General features: G+C 37.9%; 1 protein-coding gene across 1 annotated transcript in view; it reads right to left on the bottom strand.

Moving 5' to 3' along the window:
- The window catches only part of LOC114541491, a 41,603-nt gene extending 31,741 nt beyond the window's left edge, over nt 1–9,862 (bottom strand). Inside the window, exons 1-2 of the mRNA XM_028561407.1 lie at nt 9,581–9,862; nt 8,139–8,249 (exon numbers count right to left, since the gene is read on the bottom strand). Coding sequence (XP_028417208.1) covers nt 8,139–8,249; nt 9,581–9,767 — 298 coding nt within the window. The 5' untranslated portion in view covers nt 9,768–9,862. The remainder of the gene's footprint in view (nt 1–8,138; nt 8,250–9,580) is intronic.
- Nucleotides 9,863–13,561: the final 3,699 nt, after the last annotated feature.

Raw genomic sequence — 13,561 nt, 5'->3', positions numbered from 1 at the left:
TTTTCAAAAATTAGATTAAAATTTGAGAGCAGTGAGATTGGCCTATAGTTCCCCGGATCAGTTTCATCAATGGTTTGAATGGTTGTTTTAAAGTTGATCTCATATGAGTGGTAGTTGAGGGATGCGTTGTCATGGTTGACTGCATTTCGTTGTCAGGGATGGTCGCTGTGGAATGATTAGATTGTTGTGTATCAGATGCGGGTGGATTTAAGTTATTATTAGTTATATTATTGTGATTATTGACAGAGTCCTTACGTTTTGTCTTAAGTTGCAGATAGACTGCAGGAATGTCGATATGTCTGTTCATAGTATTGTCGTCTGTACTAAACCAAGCTTCTTTGAATTCACTTTCTACAGAATTATCTTTTCAAAACTACTACAGACAAATTTCAGGCACACCTACCGGATCTCCTCTCTCTACCTTCTTCAATAACGAAAACATAAAATCATGACACGTTGACGTGTCGTGACATAACATAAAATCATGACAGATGTAATAATGCTCACCAGACATGAGAGTTATACATGTGTTTATTGATTACTCTATGTTATATATATATACACTATTAATTATGCATGCATAGGAGGCGTGGATACCACATCCCTCCTTCAACTAATTCTAGATCCTAAATGTGTGTCCTAATGTTCTTTGGATTAGTTCGTTATCTATAGTTATTATCCTATAATTTATTTAATAAGTTCCAGTCCACTTCGATTATTCAGATCTTCTAATTATACTAAAGTTAATACGTTACATAGTCCTCGAGGTAAGCCGGTTTCCGTTTCGTCCTTCTTGACCGTTGTCGTTGTTGTTGTTCTTCTCTCACTTCTATTTCTGCCGTTCCTTCTTGATTCGCTCCTGGATGGTTCACTTCTGGTTGATTCACTTCTGGTTGGTTCACTTCTGCTGTCTCTTTATCTTCTAACGGATTGACTTGTACTTGTACTTGTCCTTCCTTAGGCCTTTCTTGACCATTCATATTACATAAAGGGAATGAACCATGCACTTTCTGTTCTGGAATTACCAGCAAACTGTCTTCTTCTGAGGCATCACCTTCGTCAGCAGAGCCAATAACTGAGTTCACCAACTTGAATCGACTTGCGTCGCGGCAGATTGTTCGTCCATCCGTAACTCGCCTTGCCGTTATCTGAGAGCCTCGAATTTCACTTACGACATAGAATAGCGGTTCATATGGTGTACTCCATTTGTTCTTCCTTAGCTGTTCCACTAACACATAGTCACCGAGCAGCAACGTCTTTGCCTTTTTCCCTTCTCTGTTTTTTTTCATCTTTAGTTTGTAAAGTGCGTCTTTCTGATTGATCTTGTTGTCCTCATCAATATTATTTCTCCTGGGTTGTATATAATCAAGTTTTGTCCGTATATTCACTCCTCTCATTGCTGCATACGGCGTAACTCCAGTTGCTGGGTGGGGTGTCGATCTGTATGCTGTCAGCATGTCTTGGATGGCGTTATGTCTTTCAAAACGGTTCCTACTTTGAAGATTTGCTATTCGCTCAGTCTTGTTTAATGTTTGCATGAAGCGTTCCGCTTCTCCGTTAGCTCGAGGGTGCGCTGGTGTTATGGTGTGGTGTTGGAATCGTTCTTCTTTCGCGAATTCTTTGAATTCCTTTGAGTTGAATGGTGGTCCATTATCAGATTCTATTCTCCTCGGTGTACCATACGTGGCAAAGATGTGCTTCATTCTTTCTTTGTTTGCCTGAAAATTCGTTGATGATACTGCTTCTACAACAGGATATCTAGTCCTTTTGTCAATCATGACAAGATTATAATGCCCGTCTGGATACGGTGTTCCATGGTTGATTTGGAATACTCGTTACCTTAATTGGTTCTTCGCGGTTCTCTTTTGTAGCCACCTTGCATTCACAACATTGGTCGATTGCATTGTCAATCATACTGTTCATACATGGAAACCAATATTTCTCTCTCAGCATCTGCTTCGTCTTCGTTCTTCCCAAATGTCCTAGCTTGTGACCGAGCTTGACAATCTTCCTTTGGAGTGTCTCTGGCAAAACAATGCGTTGCTCTCGAAATATCATCCCTTCGTCGACACATAACTCTTGTTTGACATGATAGAACGGTTCAATATCTTTATCTCGTCTGTACTTCTCCCAATCACCTTTTGTAATTCGTTTGGCAATCTTTTGCATCTTCGGATCTTTTTTCGTTTCTTCTTGTATTCGTTCGATCACTGCGGCATGATCACTGTCAACAGTCCATCTGACGATCTTCTCTGTGTGGTCGTTCCCAGTCTCAGGTAGAGGATGTCTGGAAAGGTAATCCAAGGGGTCTGCTTCGTTCTTCCCCGGTTCATAAATTAGCTCGTAATCAACATCTTGCATCTGCATGACCCACTTCTCTATTCTTGGAGGCATTTTTGCTTTCACTTTGTTGAACAAAGGTAACAAGGGTTTGTGAGCTGTTACAATTTGGAATTTCGGTGCTCCGAAAAGGTACGATCTTAATCTTTCCTTTGCCCATTTGATGGCCAATGCGTCTTTCTCTGTTTGGCTGTATCTTTTCTCCGTTTCTGTCATGGATCTACTAATGAAGTGTACGGGTTTCATGCCTTCATTCGTTTTCTGGAGTAGCGGTGCAGCCAATCCCTCATTGAAACTTGCTTCAGTTCGTAAGATGGTCTGTTTCTTGGGGTCAAAATAGGCCATAGTCTTGCTTTCTGAGATGCTGTGCTTTAATTTCATGAACGCGTTCTCTTCTTCTTTTCCCCATTGAAATTTTATTTCTTTCCTTGTCAGCCGATATAATGGCGCTGCCATGGTTGCGTAATTGTCGATGAAGTTGTCCAGATATCCGGTCATGCCAAGAAAACTGCGGACCTCTTCCTTGCTCTTAGGTATTCCACATTCTTTGATCGCCTTGACTTTCTCTGGTGATGGCTTCAATCCATTTCTGGTAAAGGTGTATCCAAAGAATTCAATTTCCTCTTGTTCAAACTTGCATTTCTCTTTATTGAAGGTAATGCCGTAGTCTTTTGCTCGTTGAAGGACAGTTCTTAAACTTTTCCTATGTCCTTCTTCGTCTTTCCCTTCAAGTAGGATATCATCCCTCTGATTAAGACAATGCGGTATATCTCCAAATACTCGAAACATCACTTCATCAAATACGTCTTGAGAGGATTTCGCACCAAATACCAGTCTTCTAGGTCGATAATTCCCCCACGGTGTGCTAAACGTTGCCAACCTCCTCGTCTCGGGGTCGAGTGTTAGCTGATGATACCCTTGTCGTAGGTCTAGCTTTGAAAATACTCTGCAGTCATGTAAGTGGTATTCAAAATCTTCGACTCTGGGTGATTGAACACATCGACTACGCTTCATTGATTTATTCGGTATTCTCATATCTATGCTTGCCCGAATCATCTGGGATTCCAGCTTCTCTTTGTCGATCCCTGTAAACTTGGATTTCGGTTGGACAACCAGCGGTGAACACCACGTGATAGGTTCTCCATCAGGAACTTTCTCAAATATTTCCTCCTCAGTTCCTTGTTCTAACCATTCTTTGAGCGGTTTTAGCAAATGGTATGCTACAGGTCGAGGTTTCTGTGCTACAGGTATCGCTTCCGGGTCCATTTCAAGTCTGACTTGCATTTCATTCCCAGTGTGTCCTTATCTCGAATGCATCCAATTCCCTCGAATACTTCGTCATACTCATCCAGGAGTACTTCCAACCCATCTTTAGCTTTAACTGATTTTATCTTTAATTCGTTGGTTTCTTTTAGTGTTCCATCTGGCTCTATTTTGAGCATTCCAAGCTCGATAAGCGTTGTCTTGCATAACAACGGGGTTGAGTTCATTTTTCCTTCGATTACTAGAAACTTGCTTGTCGTACCCCGATTCTTATTCCGTAATACAGTTCCAAATTCGCCTTTTACTGTTAAGGTGGATTGTAGCGTTTTCAGGGTATCCCTACTACTTCGCAACTCGCTGATCTCTTTCGACCTGTGGCAAAGGGCCTTGAATTGGTATTCGTCCATTATATTTGCACTTGCACCACTGTCCGGTTCCACATGTGCATCAATATCTCCTATTCTGATCAGTACTGTCTCTTGATTCCCTCCTGACCGTACTCTCTTTGCATGGTGCTGGACGTGTCTAGCTGTTTGGTATATGAAGCCTGCGTCAGAGTCACTGCTTCAATCATTATCAGACGTTGTTTTCTTGATGCTTTTGGTTTCTCGGTTGTTTTGCTCTCTCCTAAGTCCCAATTTATCAACATATCGATGATTGCCTTTCTTTGTCTCTTCCTGCCGACTCTTTCCTCCTTTGCAAAATATCGCGAAGCGATTATACCTACCACACTTCAAGCATTGTTTACCAAAAGCAGGGCAGTTCTGACCTGGTTTGTGGGCATCTGTCTTTCCACAGTAATCACACTTCTTCCCCCTTTTCTTTACTCCAGTCCTCTGCTCATACTGTTTCCCCTGTTCATCTCGCTCTTTTGGATATTTCCCATCGTTTCTTCTGTACTTCCATTTACCTCGGTTTGCTCCCCGATCTACTCTAGCTACTTTATGCTCATCCCTCATATCTTTAACTTGTTGGCCAATGTCCTCGCGCTGGCTTGCTTCTTCGATGAATTGTTCCAGATCCCATCGTTTTTGAATACATTTCTTAATGAGATCATTGTCCTTTATGGTCTGAATCAAGTGTTCTAAAATTCTATCATTGACTTGGTCGCCAAATTCACAATCTCTAGCTTTCTCACGCATCCTAGCATCATATGCAACGATGCTTTCTTGCGAATCTATCCGTTGCTTGCTGAACGTATATCTCGCATGATGTTTATTTTTCTTCGGCAGGAAATATGTGTTTAATTTCCTTTTTAACTTCTTATAATCGTTATCTTCTAAGATACCTGGTGGGTCTGGTAAGTTACGTGCCAATTTCTTTAACTCTTGTCCACCATATATTTTAAGAGCCCTGACTTGATCTTGTACATCTTTAATCTCAAAGTATGTTACTTCGTCCTCAAAGTCTTCGATCCACTCCTCCCAAGCCCTTCCGACTTTTAAATGGTCATCGGGGATCTTGAATGGTTCTATCTTTAATGTCTTGCTTGTCGTTAATACTCTGATTTCGTTTCCTTCAGCCGCTTCGGCCATGGTGTGATTTAAAGTTCAAAGTCCGACACGCCTAAGTGATTTTTTTTTCTCTTTTGTTTATCGCAAATCTCGCTGTATTTCTTCTTAAAATCGTCAATACGATGTATTCCCTTCTAAAATCTTCGCTGCTATGTACTCTATCTTAGTCCATTTTAATCCGATCAATTCTTGCTGACTTGCTCGTCTCTCAGTCAATCTCGCTGTACTGCGGTGGCGTGATGTCAACAGTTCGAAATATGGCTTGCTTAGCTTCGCTTTGGTCGCCGAATTCTCTCCAATCTCTGCTATATTTCCACTAATGTCTTCACTACCGTGTGCTCTAGCATAGTTTCTTCGATCTAATTACATTTTAGTTCGTTTCTTCCCCATTTTTCATCCTCGTCGCCAATATAATAATGCTCACCAGACATGAGAGTTATACATGTGTTTATTGATTACTCTATGTTATATATATATATATACACTATTAATTATGCATGCATAGGAGGCGTGGATACCACAACAGATACGTTGACGATGTCTTCGCAACGGCAAAGAAAGACAAGACTCACGATATTTTATACGAAATTAACCAAACGATTGAAAACATAAAATTTACCAAAGAAGAACATAACAACCAACTTGCTTTTCTTGACGTTTTATTAACACGAACTAATGACGGAACAATAAACACACGAGTTTACCGTAAGAAAACGCACATTGATCAAATCTTAAATTTTAACAGTAACCACCCAACTCAGCACAAAATAAGCTGCATTAGGACGTTATTTAACCGAATAGACACACACTGTAACACAAATGAAGCGAAAAAAGCGGAACGCAAATACTTGTACTTAACTTTGGAAAAGAATAACTACCCGAAAAATTTCATTAACAAAGTACTAACGAAACTGAGCAACAAACAAATGAAATTAATGAATCACAAAGAGAACCTGAAGTATCAAATAAAACAATTACCTTACCATACATTCAGAGCACATCTGAAATGACTGCCAGACTACTTCGTCCTTTTAAGACGTAACACATAAACCAGCACACAAACTTAGGTCATATTTTACAAAACACAAGGACAAAACTACAACCACCGAGACAAGAAATGCCATCTACCTGATTCCTTGCAAAGACTGTCCACAACGATACATAGGTCAAACCTCGAAGAAAATCGAAACCCGAATAACTGAACACAAGAACGCTATAAAACGACACGACCTTAAATCTCTACCGCAGTACACACATACGACAACTTTCACACCTTTGCCTGGACAAAAACTGAACTACTGGGACGAGCACAAACAAAACACGCACGTGAATTCAAAGAAGCTTGGTTTAGTAGAGACGACAATACTATTAACAGACATATCGACATTCCAGCAGTCTATCTGCAATTTAAGACAAAACGTAAGGACTCTATAGATAGACGCTCGAAGTCTATCTAATTAGAATTGCATATGATCACATTTGCATGGGATTTCAATCATATTACGCAACATATGCAATTCTGCAAATCATATGTAATAGCATATACATATACATACACACATACAAAACATACATACATAAAAAAAACGCAACCACTTAAATATGCAAGACATTAATACAAGTCTAAAGCGCAATAGATAAGCACCTCTGGGAATTGAAAATGGCTCTTAATCCTTCATTTAAAATGCTAAAAGTCATTTTAGCTGAACTATGGTGCATACCCGAACAATATAAATCTTCTTGCATATTTAAGTGGTTGCGTTTTTTTTTGAGACACCCTGTATAATTAGATTCTAATTACATATGCCAAACAAGAACTCTTTTCAATGTTCACACCCATATAAAATGCATACTTTAAATGTCAGGACATTGAGTATATATTGCTATTAGAATTCTTAAAAGTATCGATACCAAGGAAATGGAAAGTTAATATTCTGGACAAGTACAAATTAATACCCTTTAGGCTTGTGGAAATTTTATAAAATAAATCATGTGCTGAGCCATCCTTTGATCAGTTTGATGGATAACTTGCTTGCCAATATCTCAGTACAATTAATTTTCCAAGACCAAGAACTTGGTAAGTTGAGTTTATGGATTTACGTTTTTAAATTTTTATTCATGTCAATGTAACTAATTCTGATGCAGTATTAAGAAGCGAGTTAACAATTAAAATTTGGTTTTTTATAATGAGAATTTGAGCAGGCAAGACAATGGATGATTATATAGTCCATTAAAAAATGTTTAAATCTAATTGATCATACAGATCTGAGTTGAGTTAAGCTATAATTTAAAATATATTTCACTTTTTTTGAGATACAATATATAGTGTTAAGGTTGTGCTCATAATACTTCATTTTATATCCTACATGTAATTAGTTGTGATTCAATTTGATTTAGCCAATCATAGGAGTGTAATTGTATATATAACAAATTTCTTGTAATATATTACCAAATATATATAGAATTATTAGTAATTATTTTGACCAATTATAAAAGAGCAGTTTGGAACATAAAACACACTGAATGTAAAATGTACGTCAGTTATTGTAAGCTTCCACCGAGTGTGTATGATGTGTGTAATTTGGATTGAATAAAGAAGATAATTAAACTACAATGAACTCGACAAATAGCCTAGCTAGCCACTATATAGCTGCATAAAAAATTAAAAGAATACCAATTTCCTGTCAAGAGCTATATATCTAAGGTAGTCAACCTATTATTTTTGACTCTGTATAAAACAATTAATGCATCAATCTTCACTCCATATCTAGTAATTTACAAATATTGGTAGCATGTATAGCGATTCTTGCTGAGAATTTCTTTTTGACTGATGCGATAAGTAGATTAGTGCAATAAGTGGACATTGTTATATGTTCATAACAACTTAGCCCTGCCCCTGGCCTTTAGAACCTAGTGACAGTAAAAAATTAAGGCATCAATGTATTTGGAAACATACCAATGGTACATGGATCAATGCCAATGCTAACATGCATGTACATGTATTTAGATACAAATCCTTACCTTGCTTACTACCAAGAGTTGAAATAATTTCTTCTATTGGTTTCCCACACCCAAAACAGAATTTATGTTCTTTTGGATTAAGCTTTGAATTACACTTAGGGCAAATGACATCTAAAATTTTAGGCAGAAAAAAAACTTTTCAAAAGGACATTCCCAGACTCTTAGCCAATTGTTTTAAAATATATTTGTCCCATTTTACAGAGCAATTCACAAATCATCTCCTAAATTCATTATTTGTGAATTCACACCACCGGAAAATTGCAGAAATACAACCAACGAATGACCATGTTTTAATTTGGATTTTAAAAGCTGGGAATTCAGTGCAATTAATTTTCAAAGAACTTGGCAATTTGAGTCGATGGATTTTATTTTATTCATGTCAAACCAGTATTAATTCAGGAAGTTAACAATTTATTACTTTTATAGGAGTCTGCCTATAAAGCAAGACAACGGAAGTTGGGTCAGAAAGAAACTAAACGAAAGTGCGCATTGTATTTAAAAACTTTTCAATCCAAGTGTGTACAGATCTGCGAGTTGAGTTAGGCCTGTTTCAAACGTCGCATTTTGCATGCATCGAATACGATTCTAATTAGATTCGACCCTAAAACAATAATCCGACCGTCATTTCAAATGTCGCATTTCGCATGTGCTGAATTCAAATAGTTGCGAGCTCTATTCCTGTTGATCAGCGACAGTCCGCTTGGGCGTAAATAAAAAATTTCATATTTCTAAAAATCCTTTTCTTGCTATTATTTTCCTAATACTCTTGCCTAAATATATTACACTTTATGCAATATCCAACTGCTTCCCAGCCGCTTCCAGCAAGCCAGCCAGCCTTGGGATTCTTCGTTTTGTTCGTGTACTGCGCAACCATTACAAACAGACGCGGTAGGCAAATGTATTTTGTCAACTTTCATGCACACGTAATACAATACGTTTGTTCTGGTTCATTTCTTTTGTCTATACGGCCTCCATATTTCCTTATTTGTGCCTTTCAATATCATAACATGCATGACGTTCTTTGCCTTTTTCTTCAAGCGAATTGAATTCGACACATGCAAAATGCGACCTATGAAACCACGTCGCATCCAGCTCGCATAATACGACCGGAACAGTCGAATTTAGCATCACGGTCGACCGCAATTAAAAACAGCGAATTCAATTGTTTCATACGTCGCATCTCGCATGCAGATAATTCAAACAATTGTATTCGACACATGCAAAATGCGACGTTTGAAACAGGCCTTAAAGGCAGTTTAATTAGTTTTGGAGTTACATGTACAACACTCACAATAGACTGGGTAGCCATATATACTAAATTCCATTCGAGAGGGTAGTCGATCTTCTATTTCGACTGTTTAAAACAATGGCGATGCATCTTAATTCCTTAGCAATTTACATATTCAAGTATATATATTGCACACTAGGTATGAAATACCTACCATTTTTGTCCATCTCTGCGTGGTGATCAAGATTGTCAGGTATAGAGTTCGAGGATAAAGAATCTGTCGAAGATGACGAACCGTCGAATGTTGCTTCGTCACTGGTACAAGTCGACAAAGAATTGATAATCTCGCCTTGTTGCTCGTCGCTACTAGGTGTAGGGGTTTTCTCCCTGTCGCCTTCCATACGAGCAATTTGCCGTTTCAAGCGTTTACATCGATATTGCCTACATTTGAACGATGCTCTTAAATTCGTTGCTCGTCGCTCAATGAGTTCTCGTCAAATAATTGTTAAATCGAAAGTGAATCTGAGTAACAAATAACAATTGTGTACCTGGAAACAAAGACAACATTTGTCTGATTGGTTGATTTTTAAGATAACGTTTGCGCGGTTGCTATGGAAATTACAATATGGCTGCGAGTCGAAGGCACTGAGCAGCTATCCTAAGTGCAGTCAGGCGTAACATCAGCTATATAAGACTGAAATCTCAGTAAATCAGGGTCAGTTGTTAAACGCTACTCCCGAGAAGCAGTTGAGATGGCCGAAGAACAAGATCCACCGAGGTCCAAATTGTTTTGCCACCAGTCGTCAAACAACAAGCCGAGGTGGAACAGCAGCCGCAAGTTGCTCCGGAGTAAATACCTGCTCGCAATCAAGCAGGGGCCGGTTGTATGAAAGCCGGATAGCGCTATCCACCGGATAGTGATTTTTTTAACCGTTCTAAAAATGCTTGAAAAGTGATAAAATTTCATTTTGGAACCAGCAATTATTAAAGAGGATACTCGATTTAGGAATACTAAGACTTAATCAAAGTTATGGCAAACAACGGGTGATTTTGATGCGATTGAAAAAACCACTATCCGGTGGATAGCGCTATCCGGCTTTCATACAACCGGCCCCAGATGCTCAGCCGCATGGTCATGCTCCACCGGTTTAGGTATCTCTCATACTATAGGCGAGTTTTTAGCGGGTGTTGTCGCTTTACATCGACCTTTCTGTTGTTAATTAATGTTTGCCTAACACTTTCAGGGTACTGCGTAGTCCAAGAAACAAAAACAAAACAAAACCAAAGTCGGTTAGACTTTGGGTTTAGCTATGTTAGGATTTGCCGTGTCATTAGGCCTTTAGAGCACAATAAAATTCTCCCGTGCAACTCATTTCAAGGCGAATGATTACTTGGCTTTCAGGGATTGTTCGTATACTGTCTGTACCAATACGCTTGCCCTCCTAAGCTCATTCTCTAAGTTAATTTTACTTTCGTATGGGACGTCGACTGGGTTTTTCAAACTTTCAACGCTTTACTATGCTCTCAATTTACAATTTGTTGGGTGTAATTTGCTCGGGCGCGCAAATGTCATAATGGCCAAGCTTAAGTGTTTGATTATTATAAAGCGAACACAAGTTTTGTTGTCTATATGCGTTATCACGTCTCGGGGGTGACTGAGGAGATCTTAACGTTTGGGCATAAAGTCCTTTGACACGGCAGTGGCCGTGAAGAGAAGTAAAGCGTCAATGTGTTTCATGACTCGGTGATTGCCGATAGTCTGGTACCTGCAAAGGAGTTTGTATGCATTTCATTTAGGACAGATTATCTCAACTGTTTTAGGGTAAAATGACCATGGCGGTCAACATGGCATATGTGCCAAAATGTGAATCCGGTACGAAAGTCCTGAAAATGACCACACCCAGAAACGGCATAGTCGACATAGCTCTAAATCCGGAATTATCAAAGCTACAGTCTTTCTGAATTGTTTATATGGCTCAGAATGGTTGCTTTTAGGGGTGGTCACTGGAGAGTGAAATTAGCCTAAGTTTCATATTTTACAAGAAAATGAATGTTTACTATTCCAGGTCAACTGCTAATTATGCATAAAATTACAGTTTCACCTGGCAAAGTCTAATTTTCCCTATTTTCTAAAAATTTTTGCCATATGATGAAAAAACAAGCTTATTTCAATATATTTATTATAAATTTCCTAGGAAATAACAATGCTTTGTTGCGATACGACATATTTCATTTCACTTACCCCCCGCCATAACACGATTTCAGCCATATTTTGCAAATTTGATCGCCGTTTTTCGCCGTCCGTCGCAAGCACCATCCATGTTAGCATATTAGTCATGACGATGGATAAACTATAAGTCGGATTGATATCCCAAATCTTTATTATAACATCTTTTGTCTTTACAAGCAATGGCGTTTGGAACAAGAACAACAACATGTGGGAGATGATCACATGACAATTACGTCATGTTGTATTACGCAATATGTTTATGACTTAACACTCCCACTTAAACATAGAAAGTGATGTTAACTAAATACAACTATTCTTTTGTTTTCTACTATACTGTTATTACAAAACTATAATAACTAAGTACAACTATTTTTCTTTTCTTTTTCTACTTTCCAAACACAAGTGGGTCAAATGTTTTCATTCTAGAGCCGTTAACCGGCTTGGTTAATATGTCTGCTACATTGTCATTTGATGTTACATAAAATATATGCAGGAATTTACTCTGCACTTCAGGGGTCGGTTGTTCGAAAGATGAATAACTTATCCAACGGATAAGTCCTATCCGACGGATAAATCTGCTATTCAGTGGATAGTTATCCATTGGATAAAAACGCGTTGCACGAAGCGTGGATAGTGAAGTGGATAGCTATCTAATAGATAAGTTAAAATTTACCGGAAGAAAACAGGATTATCCTGAAATTTCGTACCACAACGTCAGCTGTTACTATGCATTTACAACATTGAATTCATAATCATTACGAATTCTTCGAACTTTGCACTTCACATCATAGTGATTTTGTTAATTAAACACATTGCAATTTTATTCCTTGACCTTGCAACGCTTTGCCTTTCGGTTCCATAGCAAATTTAGGAACACAATTTTAATGTTCGTAAATGAAATTACTTAGATATTAGCAAGTTTCCTTGGAATAGGTTGAATCTTTCTTTGCATATTCGCGTTTATAAACTGATTAGAAGCGTATAGTAAATTTACCGCCTGTTATAAATGCGAGGATGTCCAAAAAATCGCCGCTCGGAACGGAATGTGTTGGCAACGTGAAACGCTGCTGCGACAAATTGCACTTCGAAAACATCTTTAATAGTTAACATGCACCGAAGGACTTATAACCTTATTAACGAACGAAACTTGCGTTAAGATCATTGTTCCCTATTGGCTGGGACTGCCAAATTCGTTCGTTACCGTACAATGCCAGGCCCTCATTGGTTGAACGTTTAGTGTCAGGTGTGACATATTCATAATCGAAAATAAGTTTGCAGTTCTGTTTTGCATAAGTTCTTTCAACGCAAGTTGAATGCTTTATGCCTAAAATATATTCTAATCTTAAAACGCCTTTAATTATTATTATTATTATTATCAATTTATTTATCCACGGTACTATTTCACAATGGTTTAAGAAAGAAATATTTACAAGAGTGAAAAGTGATCTTCCAATAGGCCGTGCATTTACGTCTATAATTAAAAATAAGATTAAGTTATATACAAGTATTAAATAATAGAATATAGGAGGAAGTGAAAATTACAATTATCACACATATTACTAATTATTAAGTTGTTCATCACAATTATCACACTAAGACATATTACTAGTTAGCAAGTTACTTTTGAAACACTTTATAGATTCAGAGTTTTTTTGATTAGATGTTAAATTGTTCCAAGCCACTGCACCTCTGTATGAAAAGGATTTTTTACCAAAATTTGTATTTGGCTTAGGTGGTAGAAGATTATGCTCAGCCTGTCTAGTTTGATAGTCATGCACCGCGTTTGTTTTCGTAAAAAGGTCAATGAGATAGTCAGGAACTAAGCTATTTTTTACCTGATACATTGTAGTGCATAATTGGTTATTTCTTTTAACACTCAAATTTGGTATCTCAAGTTCATTAAGTATGTCTACAGACCTATAGTCATAACCACGCTTTGTAATGATACGGACTGCCCTGTTTTGT

The sequence above is a fragment of the Dendronephthya gigantea genome, unplaced genomic scaffold, assembly GCF_004324835.1.
Source record: "Dendronephthya gigantea isolate DGI-Jeju-01 unplaced genomic scaffold, DenGig_1.0 000295F, whole genome shotgun sequence".
In the NCBI taxonomy this organism is placed as follows: Eukaryota; Metazoa; Cnidaria; class Anthozoa; order Malacalcyonacea; family Nephtheidae; genus Dendronephthya; species Dendronephthya gigantea.
Note: the sequence above shows the minus strand (reverse complement) of the source record. Positions and strands in the feature narration are given on the sequence as shown.